Source organism: Oncorhynchus mykiss, chromosome 9 (genome assembly GCF_013265735.2).
Source record: "Oncorhynchus mykiss isolate Arlee chromosome 9, USDA_OmykA_1.1, whole genome shotgun sequence".
Classification (NCBI taxonomy): domain Eukaryota; kingdom Metazoa; phylum Chordata; class Actinopteri; order Salmoniformes; family Salmonidae; genus Oncorhynchus; species Oncorhynchus mykiss.
In genome coordinates this window covers 50,281,112-50,297,959 of record NC_048573.1, presented here as the reverse complement: position 1 = coordinate 50,297,959, position 16,848 = coordinate 50,281,112, and the positions used below count along the sequence as shown (strand labels likewise).

The 16,848-nt window shown below is 41.3% G+C and overlaps 1 protein-coding gene across 2 annotated transcripts in view; it reads right to left on the bottom strand.

The window, feature by feature from the left end:
• The window catches only part of LOC110532305 (plexin A3), a 134,520-nt gene that overhangs the window by 61,404 nt on the left and 56,268 nt on the right, over positions 1-16,848 (bottom strand). For both annotated transcript variants that reach the window (XM_036988238.1, XM_036988239.1), the window contains exons 4-8: positions 12,178-12,318; positions 8,434-8,534; positions 2,578-2,701; positions 2,191-2,347; positions 1,272-1,371 (exon numbers count right to left, since the gene is read on the bottom strand). In XM_036988238.1, coding sequence (XP_036844133.1) covers positions 1,272-1,371; positions 2,191-2,347; positions 2,578-2,701; positions 8,434-8,534; positions 12,178-12,318 — 623 coding nt within the window. The remainder of the gene's footprint in view (positions 1-1,271; positions 1,372-2,190; positions 2,348-2,577; positions 2,702-8,433; positions 8,535-12,177; positions 12,319-16,848) is intronic.

Sequence of the window (16,848 nt, the reverse complement as noted above, 5' to 3'; positions counted from 1 at the left end):
TGAAATAATTTGCTTTTTTATTTTACTGGACTGATGGCACCTGTATTTGATGGTGATGGTGCTTTCAAGGCAACTGGAAAAAAACTAGATAAAATCACGACGTCAGTGACGTTCAGGTCGGAAAGTCGGGGCTCTAGAAAGACGCCAAAGATTTTGAGTTGGATGACCATTCAAAGCAATTTTTCCCAGTCTAATCTAGTTTTTTCCCTAGTTTCCAAATGTCTTGAACGCACTGAAGTCGGAGATGTCGGAGTTACGAGTTCCCAGTTGTTTTGAACACGGCATTAGTCTCAGCGGATTGAGGGAGAGAGCAGCAGAGGGTCCACCTCTCACGGTCCATGCTCTCTCCTTCCTTTCCTTCTGGTGAGACTGATCAGAGAGAGGGGACACCGTTGTCCACTTGATGGTGAAACTCGAGTCGCATCGCATCCGCATCTGCCTCAAGCACAAATTCTTGTTGCTCCTATGACCAGAGAAATTGAAATATTCCTTGATATTAAAATAGACATAACGAGCTGCTAATAATAACACAAATTCAGGGCTACTCATTCATTGCAGCTGCAGTGCAAACGGCAGTAGGGAGAAGGTGTTTTATGTTTTGTAATAGTGTTGAATAAAAACAGTGACAGTGCTGAATGAAAAATTGAACCTGAGCTCACTCATAAAAACAGCAGCTCTCTTCTGTATTCTTTGACAGTATCTCTGGTCATTGTTTTAAAAGTTATGAAATCTCAGGTAGGCTAGTATCAAACTTCTAGGCATGGTGATTTGAGCTATCCAATCGGCCAGCGCAGTAGGCGCACTCGATTTAGCCACAGGTCTCCTGGTCCACCAGGTAGGTAGAGTTTGTCTTCTCAGACAAATGAAATGGTTATAAACTTTGCCAACCCGGTATGCAGGGCTTCTGAATCAAGTGTACCTACAGCCAACAGCGCAACACGAATAATAAAAAAAAAGAACGCAAGCCTTTTATCGTCGGCTTTTCTACAGAAATGTTTGGTAATCGACCAGTTGGTGACCACTGACCTACAGTATTTTTTATACCATCATAAAAACAACTTGACGAGGAGATAAATGAATGAAAAAAAACAGGTAACCTGTGACTTGTCAAGGCAGTTTCTCAGCCTGACGTGGCTACACAGTCCCATAGAAATCTTCAAGTAACTTCAAGTGACGGACTGACCCAATCAATATGTTACTTCACTGAACGCTCCTCTGTATTTCCTCTCCTCAGAGAGCGAGATGAGAGATCGTAATAGATAGATACTTACGACTGGAGCACGCTGCAGTTGTAGAAGATGAAGTCAGTGGTGATGAACTTGTGCCCTGTCTCCTTGGACTTCAGGAAGAACTTGACCACTCGTTTGTCACCTGAAACGACAAAAGACCCACAGTGAGCCAAACAGCCTAGAAGCTCGGAAACAATGATCCGTCCGTCTGAGATCCCATACCCCAGGAAAATAATCTTCTTCTAAGCAAATGAAATCATGTAGATTTGTATAAAAATGTCTAATTGCTCCTGCCTTTTATCTAACATTTCCATTACCAAGAGAAGTGCACTTATGGTCCTAAACAGGAACCCATGAACAGATGTACTATTTCATTTGAAGTAAAGGCCGCATCTCAACTAGTCCAATTATACCTGTAGGCCTGACTTCAAGATAATTGGCAAAGCATTTCTAGTGGACTTTAAATAATTGCCGTTAATGGAACAAAACACGAGCTACTGCACTTTTCAGGTTCCCATCAGTAGATCCAGCAAGAGCATTCAGTTGTTTTTCAAATGTTTTCGAAAAACACATTAAGGCCCATGTCCACAAGGCTCAGAAAAACCAAAACACTGTGTACGTCAGACACATTACAGCAGTCTGAACAAAAAGCCAATATGATACAACCAACTGAAGTGTATAAAAACGTATAGATAATATCATACACAAAAAGTATGGCTATAGTGATAAATATGATCATCAGAAAATAACAACATTATTATTCAACGGACAAACTTTGAACGTGGTCCTCTGTATCTCACTTGATAGAGCATGGCGCTTGTAATGCCCGCATAGTGGGTTTGATTCCCGTGACCACCCATATGTAAAATGTAAGTCGCATTGGATAAAAGCATCTGCTAAATGGTTTATATTATTAGTATTATTACTATAGATTTATAGTGGTATCTGATAGAAGCTTTACCGTATCCCTGTGCGAGGGAGGGGACATCTCTGAGGGAGGGGGACATACAGAGGATCTGCCCCTTGGCCAGCACCTCCCCTGGGCTCTCTGTCAACTCCTCAAACACACACGTCACCCCGGCTGACAGGCTGGGCACGTTTACCACTTTCACACTCAGCTGGAGGGAGGAGGGGGGAGAGAGACGGGAGAGAAGCATATCAGGTGACAGGTGGAGTCGTCCCTGCGCGTATCCTTGCATCTCAGTGAAGGTTAGACTAACACCAGAAATCTTTAACGACAGCTTAATGAGCCAACTCCATATTGGTCATGTTGAGATTAGCTAGCGTCGTGCTTTTCTCTGGTGAGAACATTTTTTATTTGTTTTATTTTTTTACAGCCTGTAATTACCTGGGTGGAAGTAGAGGTCACAGATATGTTGTTAGGTGTGACACTAATGTCCACACACTGGTCCAGCTCTGTGTTAAAATGCTGCGGCTCGGCCCACTTCTCACAGGCCTCCTGTCTGGAACACCTGGGAGAAAACCCAATGAGGTTAGGGGTCAATAATGATCACAACATTACATGCTGTACTACTCCTAAAATGACACTCAGCTCAATGCAGTACACAGCCTGCAGCCATATTACTGGGTAAAAATCCATCCACTCCAATGTCCAACAGAGCACCGGGAGTCTGGCACAAACTTGTAACCTCTGGAATAAGATTTAGGTGTAACAAATGACTGAGGTGGTTTAAGTGGGCAGGTCAGGTATGAGCAGCATAGAAATGATTCCAGTGTATGAACTAAGGTAGGGCTAACATGGCACCAATGGATGGTGCCTCGCTTCGAGCTCCTACAAAACATGGCAGGTTTCTACTTTTTCTTCACACCTGCACTGTTGGAGCTCGGAGCGTAAGTATTTCACTGTGTACTGCAACTACATCTTCAACCCAGCGCATGTGACTAAATAGACATCTAATCTACTCTAATCATGAACACACATTTAGGAAAATACATGGAAATACCCCAAAATTACACATTTGGAAATATTCTGAGCCAAGCATCACTTCGCAACAAACTTCAAAGATGTTTTTGTCACCAATTTCCCCATTGTCAGGTTAATGTTGCATAGCAGAAACTTTTATACTGCTAATTTACCTAATTTACCTGGTCTTGATGATTGGAACCAATTCTTTCATAAATCCCTATTGAAGCCAGAACAATGACAATTCAACCAAATGTTTTTTGTGATAAAAATATGATCAGGTTAATGCGGCATAGCAGCCGTTCTCTCTCTTGTTGCAGTTTTGTTTTAAGCCTGTTATTTTCTGCTGTGGAAGTGAATGTCCTATTTTTCTCCTTACAGATTCTAAAGAGCAGCCGGATATTAAAACATTTATAACAGCAGCACATTTGTTAGACGTGGCGTTACTGTAAGTGCAGTTAAAAGTTTCACATGTTTAAGCTTGACAGCTGCACTGAAAGTGGCTGAGGATTATCCCCAATAAAAACTCCTGCTTACGCACCAACCAGCCCTGTCCTTTTTACCATGTCCAATATGCCACTGGATTTTACTGCAGACGATTAGGGATTATTTCACATTGGGACAGACAGAGCAGAGCATGACAACACACAGCATTATCTCACTACAATCTCCATTAACACCATGTCCAGAAACCATTCAATAAAATATTGTAACGTGATGAAAATTAAATATAAGGAAAAAAATAAACATCAAAATGAAATTAATGAAAATATAAACTGTTTTGTTCTGCCAATAAAATAAACTTGAAATGTGTCACATGCCTACTAATATTTCACAGGCTCGTCAATGCGAGAAAGCAGAAGCAGTGAAGCACAAACTTGATTTGAAGGTTAGCATTCAACTTAAGCGCATGATAAGCGTGTCTCCGGAAGGAAAAGTATTTTATTTTCCTTTAGAAGAACATCTTCTTAAAGAATTAAGAAGCCGCTACAGTTCCAGGGCTGTTTTTTTTACCCAAGACGCAACACACCATAAATGATTTGTTTACTTCTAATTAAAGCCATATGTCTGGGGAAAGAATGGGGGTAGGCTTAATAAAAAATGCAGGGCCTAGACATGACTGCTCTCTGTAAAGTAAGTGGAACTGTGGTGCGTCTCCTCGCCAGCCAACAACAAACAATTCATATCACTGCGATTCTTCTGTTGCTTTGTCATTTCTTCTCATTCAGTTTCCAGGAATGAGATTTAATTCAATTACAGTGCAGCCCTCTTCCTAGTGGAATGGCAGATATGTGATTTATGGTGAAACGTTGTCCCCCTGGGGTGGAGGTCCCTTCAGCTGCTTTCTTTCTTTCTCTCTCTAACAGCCCTGCAATGACGCCATGAGAAATACAGGGGATCAGGGACCTGCATTAGTGACTGTTCTTTGTGGGGACAAAATGGACTCAACACATCTTCAATTAGCAGGTGAGGAGTCCTCTGTAATATATGATCAAGTGAAATGGGGATAGAAACTGTCAGAGGAGAATGTAGCGAGGCACTAAAGGCACTAGAGGGACATGGGTGAGAAACGGGAGATTGGGGGCTCACATTAACCCTAAGAGAAAGCCACGCGTTGAGCACATGGCTTCATTTAAACTTGAGAACAGGCTTTTTCTAAGGAATAAGCCCAGGAGAGTGGAGTAACTGATTTAGTCATTTATTTTGGCAGATAGGCTCCCACCCTACATGCCCAATTCACCACTTCAGGTTATGTGAATTCTATTAAATAAATCCAAGGCCACATTCAAACCACATTATTTAAATTTTTTGTTTCACCTTTATTTAACCAGGTAGGCAAGTTGAGAACAAGTTCTCATTTACAATTGCGACCTGGCAATTATGACCTCTGTGTTCATTCTGACACTAAAAGGCAAAGTTTCAACTTGTTCAAATTATTAATTGGACGGAGGAGATTAAAAAAGCCTTTCATAACACATGTAAATCATCTACTAATAATGTCATTACATAACTAAAATGGCAGTGTTGGGGTTAACTGGGAAGCATTGGGACACAGAGACAGGATCAATTGAGCACATTAATTGATATGGGGAGGGTGGGGGCCGTAACGGACACTAAGGGTCTGGGTTAATTATCTATTTGACTTTGATTAGAGAGAAAGACAACACAAGAGACAATCATGTCTGCTGAGGGGGCGAAACTATTGAAAGGGCAGTCACTTATCACAGGCTTTCTTCACTGTCCTTTTTACTATAACCTTGAACCATGTTAATCTGAAACACCTTCTCTCAAAGACATCGGACAACATTTTCAGAATGTGCATTAGCTGCTCTGCAAAATGTTGGATAAAAGAAAGGCTGTCTTCAAACAATAAACATTGCAGATGTTCCATATTACATTAAAAGCAAAAGCATATGATATTTTCATGTAATAGTAGTTGCTCTCAATGATCCTCTAATTATAATAATACGCTGACAATCCCAGTCTTATTTAAACTAACGCAGAGGTACCTTCACCATTCAGTGAGCACTTTACATTAATAACTGAACAGATACTGACATATGATGGCGTGCTGTCATTTCACGGTGTGCTTTCATCATTTATAGAACATTAATGAAGTCTCTTGAGTAGGGGAAGTTTCCACAAGATAAATGCCACATGAGACATCCTAACCAATGCCCCACTCAACAGATAGAGTAGCAGAGAAATCACGAAATGAGCCTGATTTGAATCACACTGCAAATCCATCTTCCAGTTTCCTGTTGTTGCCATGGACACAGACCATTTCCCAGGGTGCATTTTTTTTTCTCCTCTACCCTGGCTCGACTAACATGATGGCTCGAGGCTAAAGAGCCCTGGAGGAATAGCAGACAAAGCAGAGACAACAAGTAAAAGAAAGGGAAGCAGGTCAAAGCTAGTCTCCCAAACAAGAGTGTTTTTGGCAGGGGGTGTTTTTGAACAGCCATCTCCCATGGCAACCCATCTTCCCAAGGGAAGGGGAGCTCTGGCAACACGGTTTAAGAATTAAGATTTAACAACCCCAAAATTTCACTGCATCGTTTTTCGGAGCATCACTCCAATACGTGTCATAACAGTAGCAAGACAAGTGATAAGTGCCTAGATAAATGTAGATATTACAGATCAGAGGAGCACATGACAACCCACACCACAGTTTTCATATGAAAACTCATCATACCACCTTCAAAAGCTTGAGGCAGTGCATTCAGATTGATAAGTGCCTTAAATGAGGCCTTGAGAGTTATGTCACACAGACGTACCAAAATAAAGCTCTCTATCTGTGAAATGAGAGCAAGGGTTGAATGGGGCCATTGCCGACATCTGTGTTAAACACTGAAATATACAGCTGAAATAGCTACCTCATGATCAAAAAAGCAATATCCCACAAAGGACTCAAAATAAAAAACCTCAAGACCAAAAAAAAAACAGCTTTAGAAAGTTCAGTATATTATTAGTTTCATTTTAGGATCTGTGACCGCATCGATTTGTCCTAGAAAAAGTAATATCAAAGATATCGAAGAAACCACAGTGAGTTTTAGTAGTCTGGTCAGAAATTCTAAAAAATGAAAGACAATCTAAAGTTGAGCACCAAGTAAAGTGTGTGCTGAAAACGTGGCTCATTGACTGGGCTTGAATAGGAGATGCCCATTGTGGTCCATGGAAGCGAGTCATCCCAGTAATTTGAGTTACCTCCTGCACATGAATGAGCAGTCTGAGGTTGCCTGGCCTGGCCTGTACCCTGCTAGGAGGAACAAAGCCCTGCTCTCTGTTTCTCATGGGCCCCAACACTGTGAGACGACACAACTCAGACTCCACCGAGCATATGACCTGAGTGTGTCCGCTGTCCCACTGACTGAATGTGCCTGTCACCCCATCTCAATCTGACCCAATCAAATTCCCTTTGTTTCTCTGTTTGAGCATCATAGGGGTTCAAGTAGACAGCCAGCCTGACAGACAGCATGTTGAAGCCATCTAAAGGAGCAGAACACGAGTGCATGGGAATAGAAGCGGATTGTGTCACACTGGGATGACGCTTCACCAGAGAGGAACAGAGGTTGGACGTATGAATCAGGCACAATTCAGCCATTCAATCTATTCATCACTTTGCTTGATCTCACACTAATTGCGCTGTGCAGTGGTTGTCACAAGGTCATGTAAAAAATGTTGGGGATATCGCATTAATATGCAAACAAATGTCACTTTCAAACTAGTTTGGCAAAATCTATGCTAATTATTACATCATCAGTCCGAAGATTGTTATCTTGATTAAAGTATGGATGGCAGGGAGAAATATAAAGGACTGAATTCATTTATTTGTCATTTAAAAAAATTAAAAAAATAAAAGATTTTCATCTACCTCTGGACATTATCTAGATATGTAACACAGTGACAAAACCAGGCCTTAGTGTGAGAAATGTAACATAATGAAACAGTTTCAGGACTTTCCCATGGCTTGCTATTTGAAAGACGTGCTTACATTTCTGGACCTTTCATTGAAATCCACTCAGGGGATTTCTGCTCTACTTTATTAGTGTTACTTTGTTTTTCCGTTAATCATATGTCAGAGAAACCCCCTCCATATTGTGGCCATTACACTCAATAAATTAAAGTGTACACTATGCAGCAGCCACACATGCTTCTCCCTTCGCAGGAATACCCTTCTCCCTGTAACTGAACACATCACTCTGTCATGACGTACCCAGTCAATTAATCTACAGTGGGACTGGAGGACAAATGTGCATGATGACGAGTGAGGGAGTGAGAGAGGAGTGGCCGAGGGCCAGCAATATTTAGACATTTCCTGAGCTCCTACTAGCTGCTGCCCAGGGGTCATCCCAGGGGTCAACAGGAAGGATCACATCTGGAGCAGCTGTCACCTGTCACTTCCTGTGTGGAGCAGACTAGAGCGGGCCAGGTGGATTGGGTGACAGCAGGCAGCTTCCCACTAGTTGGGCTGAACCCCGGATCTCTTAGTGGTGCTATTAAAAGTCCATAATAAACTGGCTGTATTGCTGCTAGACTTTTACATTCCAACAGCATCTGGCCACCCTGATGTTTAACAGAGCCTCCATTATTCTCACTTTGATTTGTATCAAATGTCACCTTGGAAATCTGTGCAGCAGTTCTGGAATCAATTAATTCTGTTAAAGTTGGCATCAACTGAGGCAACTTGATCACACAAACCAACCAACCATTATTTTTCCCCCCCCCCAATACATTAATTTAGCCTTACAAGATATGAATGTAAAGTGATCCACTTACTTGTTGTGAAGAACACACCATCCACAGTGGGGATCTCCAGAGCCCAGACAGGTCTTGCAGGTGGTGTACTGGCCACAGCTCTCCACAGGTAACCTGCTCACCTGCAGAACACAACAGAGCTTCAGCTTACCATCTGATTCAACCCACACACACCCTCATAGGCTCACGCTAGCATGCTAGCACTGTGCTTTTCACACATACAGTTTTTTTTTTTTAAATGCGAATGCGAGTGTCAAACAAATCTAAATCCAAGCCATAACCGTGAATTTGTCATGATAGCATTAAGTTTACGTAAGATTTTCTGCTATGAAACAAAACAGAGTGAACATTTTATGCTCACAATTTTCATGGGTTTTAGGGCACATCCAGGCTTCACAGACTAAACAATTCCCCGACACAAGGTCTGAATCAATTTATTAAACTGTGGCTTTCGACACAGACGTCTCGGATGCTGAAAATCTTTTTTTAGTGTAAGAGATGATGTGGATGCATCAGACCAAAAAACTGTAAGCACTACACTACACTAGACTACACTACTTTACACTACACTGTATTTGGTTCAGTGACACCAGCTAAGCCTCCAGCCTCTGCAGTGATAGAGTGGGTCAATTCAACAGTGTTAGTAAACATTTCAAGCCTTTAAACGCTAGACGACTTATTCAACATACCACCCATGGCTAACTAAGAGTGACACAGTGCAGAGTCCGTGGAAAGAGTCATTTGCGGTTGTTCCCTTGTCGTAAACACGCACAGTCTAATGGGTTGCCTTGAATGATTGATTTAAATATATAAAAAATATATATTTTAGTGATCATCCCCCTCCCTTTGGCATCAAGTGAGACCATCCTTTTACATTTCCAGATGTCACTGGGTAATATGCCACGTACACCGTATGTACAATTCCGTTCTCTGCATGTCAATCATGTGCCCGGAAAGGACTTTAACAAAGACATCCTTGCCACTTTCATCTCTCCTAAAGTGCTGAAATGCTTACGCTGAGGGTACCTAATCTCCTTTGATCGCCTTAATTTTTTATAATTTTGAAACAGAGAAAAACACAATCCCGCCCAAAGGGATGTGGCGTTGCCTTTCAAGTTGCTGAGCTTCTGGTTCCAAGTACTGCTGCAGTGGAGAGGGCTACTAGCATTAACGCTAAGCGTTAAGCCTGGCAGGCCCTGTGGAGCGCAGGCCTGCCTCTCTGCCTCTAGTGTCAGGGAGTCAGGCGGTGGGTGGGCGAGGTGTTATGCTGAGATCTGTGCTTCCTGTCCCATGCTAATTTATGCAGCAAAGAGCCAGCATGTAAACACACCACCACCACCGACATGTTTTATAATCCTCTGCCCTAAGTCTCCGTTTATGACATGATGCTCGGCTTTCAGCATCCCACAAGCACCTTGCAGACAGACAACTCACAAAGGGATGGAATTAAACAAGTCCATTTTATTGAAGCTGCAATATGTAACTTTTTGGGCGACCTGACCAAATTCACAAAGAAATGTGAGTTATAGATCTGTCATTCTCATTAAAAGCAAGTCTAAGAAGCGGTATATCTGGTCTCTGTGCGCTATTTCTATGCTTCCTGTTCTTAAGTTCAGTTTTTGCATCTTTTACTTTCAGTTTTGTACACCAGCTAAAACCAGCTGAAAATACAATATTTTTGCTTATGGAAAATATATTTCACAGTGGTTTAGATGGTACAATGATTCTCTACACTATACATGCTTATTTTGTCACATAAACTGAAATTAGGTGATCTATTCGAATTTTAATAACCAGGAAATGGCGGAGCGATTTTTGCATAGTGCAGCTGTAAATCGATAATAAAAGCAGGCTGTCCACTGAGTACTTATCTTTTATCCTTTTTTTGTATGATGGTTATATATTATATATGCACAGTACTGTTAAAGTTAGTGTATGAAAATAGCATCATCAACTGCCACACATTAATCTGTGTTTAAAGTGGGCCCGTGTGAAAGGCAGAGCGCTATAGGAGTTCATCTTTGATCCAATGTATTTACCTCCCTGTGATGACCTACAACAAGAGGGTCGTTATGGGGCTGAGGTGCCCTCACGCCAACCTGTGCACCTGCCTTTAATGAAATATTCAAATCTCCCTGCAACGCTCTGCTCTGCCGGTCAGTGTTGCCTATTAATTATTTACCTACCGCAATTCAATCACATTTCATAAATACTGAAAACGTAAGCAGGAGGCAGGCTCTGAAGACGCATGTACGGTACAGTAGGCAAAAATCCCAGTGCAGGAGTGGTTTTAGAGAAGATGAGAAAAAGGATCGACTCTACATGCTTTTCTTTAATCAGTTCCAGATAAACAGCTCTTAATACACATTCTGCATACAAAACAAATCAATTGGGAATCATTTGACACACGCTTAAGCATCGGAGTGCCTCACATTTAATCATTATGGGGAAATATCAATATCTGGAGCAGACCCATGTGGTTTTACTCCATCATGCGTAAGGGAGGCCCATTGTTTGAGTGAATGAGCTCGGCCGCACAGTGCAGTGCCATTCTCCCTCTATCAGATTCCATTCTTTCATTCTGGCATTAGGGGATCCTCCTCTCCTCTGTGATTCCTGTCCTCGTGCCCCCCCCCCTCCCCCCCCCCCCCATGCTCCAGGAGGGGCTGCTCTATTCCTTTGATCATGCACCACCTCTCCCTAACATCAGTCTCAATCTAACAACTCTTCAACGACAACTCTGGATTATAGCTGGGAGTTTAGAGAAAAGTTTTCTTTTTTTTGCTGTCCACTAAACTGTAGTACTGAGGTTTAACAAGAGCTCTACAAGCTGCGTGGCGTATATCTACTTATATAACACTGCGCCAAAATCATATCTCCTCATTTCGACGACGCAGACCTTTTCTAAATCACAAGACAGCCTGCCAAGTCTCCTCATTGGAGGGCTCTTTCTTTCTTTTCTCTGAGACATGGCATTCTGGCGGCAAAAAGTGAACGGCCAAAGATCAAATCTTTGTGAGAACTGCACAACGACAGCAATTCATCCTTTCTTTCAATGAATTGCTCAATTCCGAACAAAACAAATAACCTCTGAAAGATGTATTATGCAGGGGAACCAGCATCATTATTGTGCGCAGCTGCGTGTACTGTATGTATGTGGCTCTCTTCTAGTCAGCTGCAGAGGAACTTGGTGTGTTAACCTTCCTATCCGATCCTCAGCTGTACAATAAGACCTCTTAGAATAGAGCTATTCTGCAAGCCTCTCCATGGAGACACTTCCCCGAGGTTTCCTATTAGGGAAGCAGCTGAGGCAGAATTCAAAGACAGAACTGGTGTTTCATATTCTGTCTTCCTGTCGCGCAGATTCTAAAACAACATAACTGAAATTCCGGTTAGGTTTTAAAACAAAGCAGACTGTTGACAGTGCCTGAGTCTAATTTGATTCCTTTTGACAAATGTATCTTTATATGGCCAAGATAGGTCATCATAGCGCAGAACAAATATTTTCACACGCATTATGATTGGAACCATGAAACAAAAGTAAATCTCTCGAGAAGTAAATCAGCTAGAGATTACATAAAGGTCTGAGAATCTCTGAAAGTAAGACAACACTGTATTAAACTGTGGTGGTTAATGCTGGAACAATCTACTGTAGACGAGTTCATACTTTTCCTTTCTCACATCCTGAAATAAAACTATGGATCGTCTTTTGTGGTCAGTGCTTTCTTTATGCTGTGTGTGTGTGTGTGTGCGTGCTTCTCTCACCTGTTTGTCACTCAGCAGGTAAATGTATTGGTAGTCAGGGCTGAATACCATGTCACGCAGAATAGGTTTCCCTTCAACCACTGTAACGGTTTCATACAGCAAAGCACTCTGGGATGGGGGAGGTATGCCATCCACTCGGATCTAAGGAAGAAAGAGACAACAAATTGCAAAATAATTTCAGAATTTTTGAATTACTATTTCATGAATCATGACTATGTAATATCATGTGGAGATTTGTTATACACCAAACTGCATGTGGGGAACATTTTTAACGTTTACAAACATATATATGTTTTATTTTGCTTTGCATCAGACACAAATAACATTCCACAAATCTCCCACAAATCCTCAGCTCTTTCGATGACCTAGAAAAGAAATTCAGAGGAATTCTGAATATGGATGGCAGAGGGGGGCTGATGAGGAGGAATATCCTCAATATGTAAGATCAGTAAAAAAGATTAATCAAATTTTAATGATGCTTACTATACACAAACAGTAACACACACACACACACACACACACACACACACACACACACACACACACACACACCCCACTGTTTCATCATTACCACCTTCTCTGTTTCCTTACACTGATAATTAGAACGCTGAGCGGGCTTGGTAAAGGAGTTCTAAAAATGTCAAATTCGCATAATCTTTGATGTGATTGGGAATAAATGCTGTGAGCTTTGACAACTGCAGTTACAGCTGCAAAGCTCACCTATATTCACATCCTTTATTCAGGAGGGAAAAAAAGGTGGCAGCTTGCTTTTCTGTCCTAATCAATTGTGATGGAAATGTGACAGGGGGAGGAATGGAATGGTAAACAAACCAAATGAATGCAGAGGAATCCATTTTGAAAGAACATGAAATAGAAACGTAGAAATCTAAGGACAGATAAAGTGGAGCAGATGTCAAGGTGACAAGCTCGGCTTTCTCCTAAATATCTGGGTCAGCCTGAAGTGACAAACATCGTTAGTCTGTTAATTAGCTGCCTCCTCATTGCTGCAGTCTTAGTAATTAGTGTTGACAAGGTGGCATCAATTAGTCGAAGGCTGCCATATTGGATGTCACAAGTTTCTGGCCAAGATGAAGACTGACTGAGACCATGTCCCCCCCAAAGCAGTGGGACAGCAGGGATGGAAAAATATGACGTTTATTGTCAGCGCTTTGTCAGTTCAAGTGATACCAGCTGCAGTCATCTCACACCCAGCTATCCGCTGCCATGTTCTTCATTTTCACAACTTCCAAATGCAGCACCATTAGCATGTTCCTCTAGCCAGTTCTCTCTTTTTTCATTTTTTAAATCCAGGGCCATCAGAAAATTTGGGAAATGGATCCTGGGGCTTATACCTGATTACACATCATCAAATATGAGATGTTAAACCACTTTGCATGGCTGTTACGCAATACTTTACATACAAACATCCAAAGCTAAGATGTAAAATGCCCTCAGATCAAACTGAAGAAAATCTTACTCATAATTAGTTGATGTCGTGATCAATAGTCTCCGAATCCCATTTCACGGACTCATCCTCTCAACGTAGTGAGTTGGAATTTATTTTATATACGTTTTAAACTACATCCAACTATATTTTCTTGCCAAATCAAAAATAGCAACAACAAAAAAAAGTGGACTACTTCACTGACAATGACTGAAACACTGACTGTAACAATTGTTGCATTATCAAGCAACTAAGCAAACAGGCAGCCAAAATACAGCAAGTTCACACAAACACATCGCTGACATGCAAACAGCTAAAGGAAAACAACCTGCCAACCTGACAAGATGCAGGACCTGCCGGGTCCAAAATAAACCACTGTCTAACAGTTGACCTTTTATTGTGCCTGTTTAAGACTGAAGAATATGTCAACACAGCAGAGTGAACTCCTTGCCCTTGTTGATGCTGTAAAACCATGTGGCATACAGTTAATCAGGCCTGATGGTACAGTACAGTTGGGCTAGCCCTGTGGGAATATGACATGCTAAACCAGAACAATATCACTGATGCTAAAAAGATGCTGAGGAAAAGGCTGGTTCATCTGACTAAATGAAAGTGCGGTGTTGTTTTAACGGAACAAACATTTGAAAAAAATCCTAATTAATAATCGGTTCTTATTTGTGAGCAGTCCTCAAGCCATTTTAGAATTACGCTGGCAGCCCTGCAGCAATGCTTCATGAAAGTAACACTGCTATGATCCACAGATATGGTGCTGCTAGTGATAGACAACATTTAGAGACCGCATGTGTCTAAATCAGTGGAGGTCAGTGCCATTTACGATGAGGGAGAACAATTTATTTTATTTCTATTAAGGCATGTTGAATGACTATCATTTATATTTCATTCACCCAGTTCAATGTAAAAACGATAGGTTTAGGCTACTACATGATACGCAAATTTTCCCTATACCCATCATGAGGTTGCTACAACCTAGCCTATGAATGAAAGTTTACAACGTAGGTGCACACAAGTCGAGAGACAAATTGACACATGGACAGACAGTGTGATTCAATACCGCGTTGCACACTCTTGCCTGCATCTAGCTGATATAGGGTGTAATCATTAATCCAACAATTGCAAACGAGAGTTTCTATTGGACAAATTCAGGTATGTTTATGCTCATTTTGTTCCGTTCGCTTCCGTAAAAAAAAAAAATTTTTTGAACAGAATCAGCAGAATGAATACACCCCTGATTACGCGTTAACACAGTTCACTTTCCTAGCAGCAACGTTGTATTCCTTCTCGCATCTATGCGCTCTCCTCCTCTCACCTTGTCCCTTCGCTTGTGGACTTCAATGCACAACACATCAGCTGTATGTGACCAGGTGAAAAAACCTTTCCAAGCCAAACCGCTACACACAGCCTACACCGTTGTCACCATATTAGCTAAAGTAATGTCATGGTCAGCATAGCTAATAGAACTAACACTTTAGTAATCCCGCTACAATCATGCAGTAACGGTACAGTCATTACAGTCAATAAGCAGTTACACTGGCGGGCCCTGGTGGCAATAAATTAGTAAAACCAAAAGCTTAAATTGACTTGAAAGAGTTCCAGAGCTGTGTTGGAAAGTGATAGCCAGCTAGCTAAAAAAAACATCCCTCTGTTTGAGCAGGGTGTTTCAGTAGGTTAAACTAGCTAGCTGCATTTGCTAGCTAAATAAGTTAAACTAAATGTGAAAAGAAATGACAATCTCTTCCTATTTCTCTCTTGCATCTCCATCGTTTTGTAAGAAATGAATGTGTTAACCCTAACTACTGTCTTTCTCTCTCTTTGAGTCAACTACTCAGCACATTTTATACACAGAAGTGCTAGCTGTAGCTTATTCTTTTAGTACTAAATTCATTTTCTGATCCTTTGATTGGGTGGACAACATGTCAGTTCATGCTGCAAGATCTCTGATCGGTTGGAGGATGTCTTCCGGAAGTTGTCATAGTTATTGTGAAAGTGTGTGGAAGGAGGTGAGAAGCATGAGCCTCCTAGGTTTTGTATTGAAGTCAGTATACCCAGAGGATTATGGAAGCTAGCTAGCTACACCATGGTGCTACCCTACAGAGTGCTGTTGAGGCTACTGTAGACATTATTTGCAAAATAGTGTGTTTAATCAATTATTTGGTGACATGCGATTATATTTAGTATAGTTTTATCTGAAAATGATAACTTTTTCTGAAATTCACTGAGGAGGATGGTCCTCCCCTTCCTCCTCTGAGGAGCATCCACTTGTCTAAATGTTTATACTGTAGGTGTTGTCTATCACTAGCAGCACCATATCACCAAGTAACATTCTGAGTATGAGTAAATGTGCTTGGCGAATCAAGGTGATTCTGATAGTTGTCTGCAGTCCGTATACTGCCACTGCCCTCCACACAAGCCTCAATATATCAGGACATAATGAAGTCTGGGATATTGCAACTGCATGTGAGTCTCTGGGAAGGTAATGTCCTCCTCAGTGTCGTTGGAGTGTTTGAAATGCAGAGAGCTTGCTACAGCCTGCTGAGAGCTGACCTCTTGACATCAAACAGATCAGATGAAGGTAATTGGAATTTAGATAAATATTACACTCTCCTGTCAAATGATGTCATGGTGGCACAGGGCTCCGATTCATCCATTAATGAACTTGCCTGGGCCCGGTTTCCCGACAGCGATGGAACTTAGGCTTACGAGCATTTTAACAATGCATCTTTCCTATAACGGCCGAAGCTGTAACATGCGTTTCCCAAATTACCACCTGGAGAAAACATTCACTAAGTGCGTCGTTGAGGCATGTATCAAGACTGATAGGATCGACAGAATGGCAGCGCTGCTCTCGGATCAGCTATCTCCATTCAAATCTTACCTTAACATTAGAATACTATCAGCTCCTAGAAAGATATTATCTCCTATGGCTGCAAATATTGAGGTGGCTTATTCGAATGCTTACCCTATAATAATACCCGAAATCAAGAATATGGCACATAAATGCACACATGTTTTTACACACCATGCAATATATTGAGGCAAAAATGGTAGCCTACAGTAAGTAAAATATAATTAAATTGAATGACATGAAATTGATTAAAATATTAATGAAATATAGGCTTATAGCCTAAACTGTAGGCTATTTATATTTTGAATGCATGCAGTCATCTCGGTTTTCACTTGAGGCATATTTTTACCTTTCGCTTGTTTGT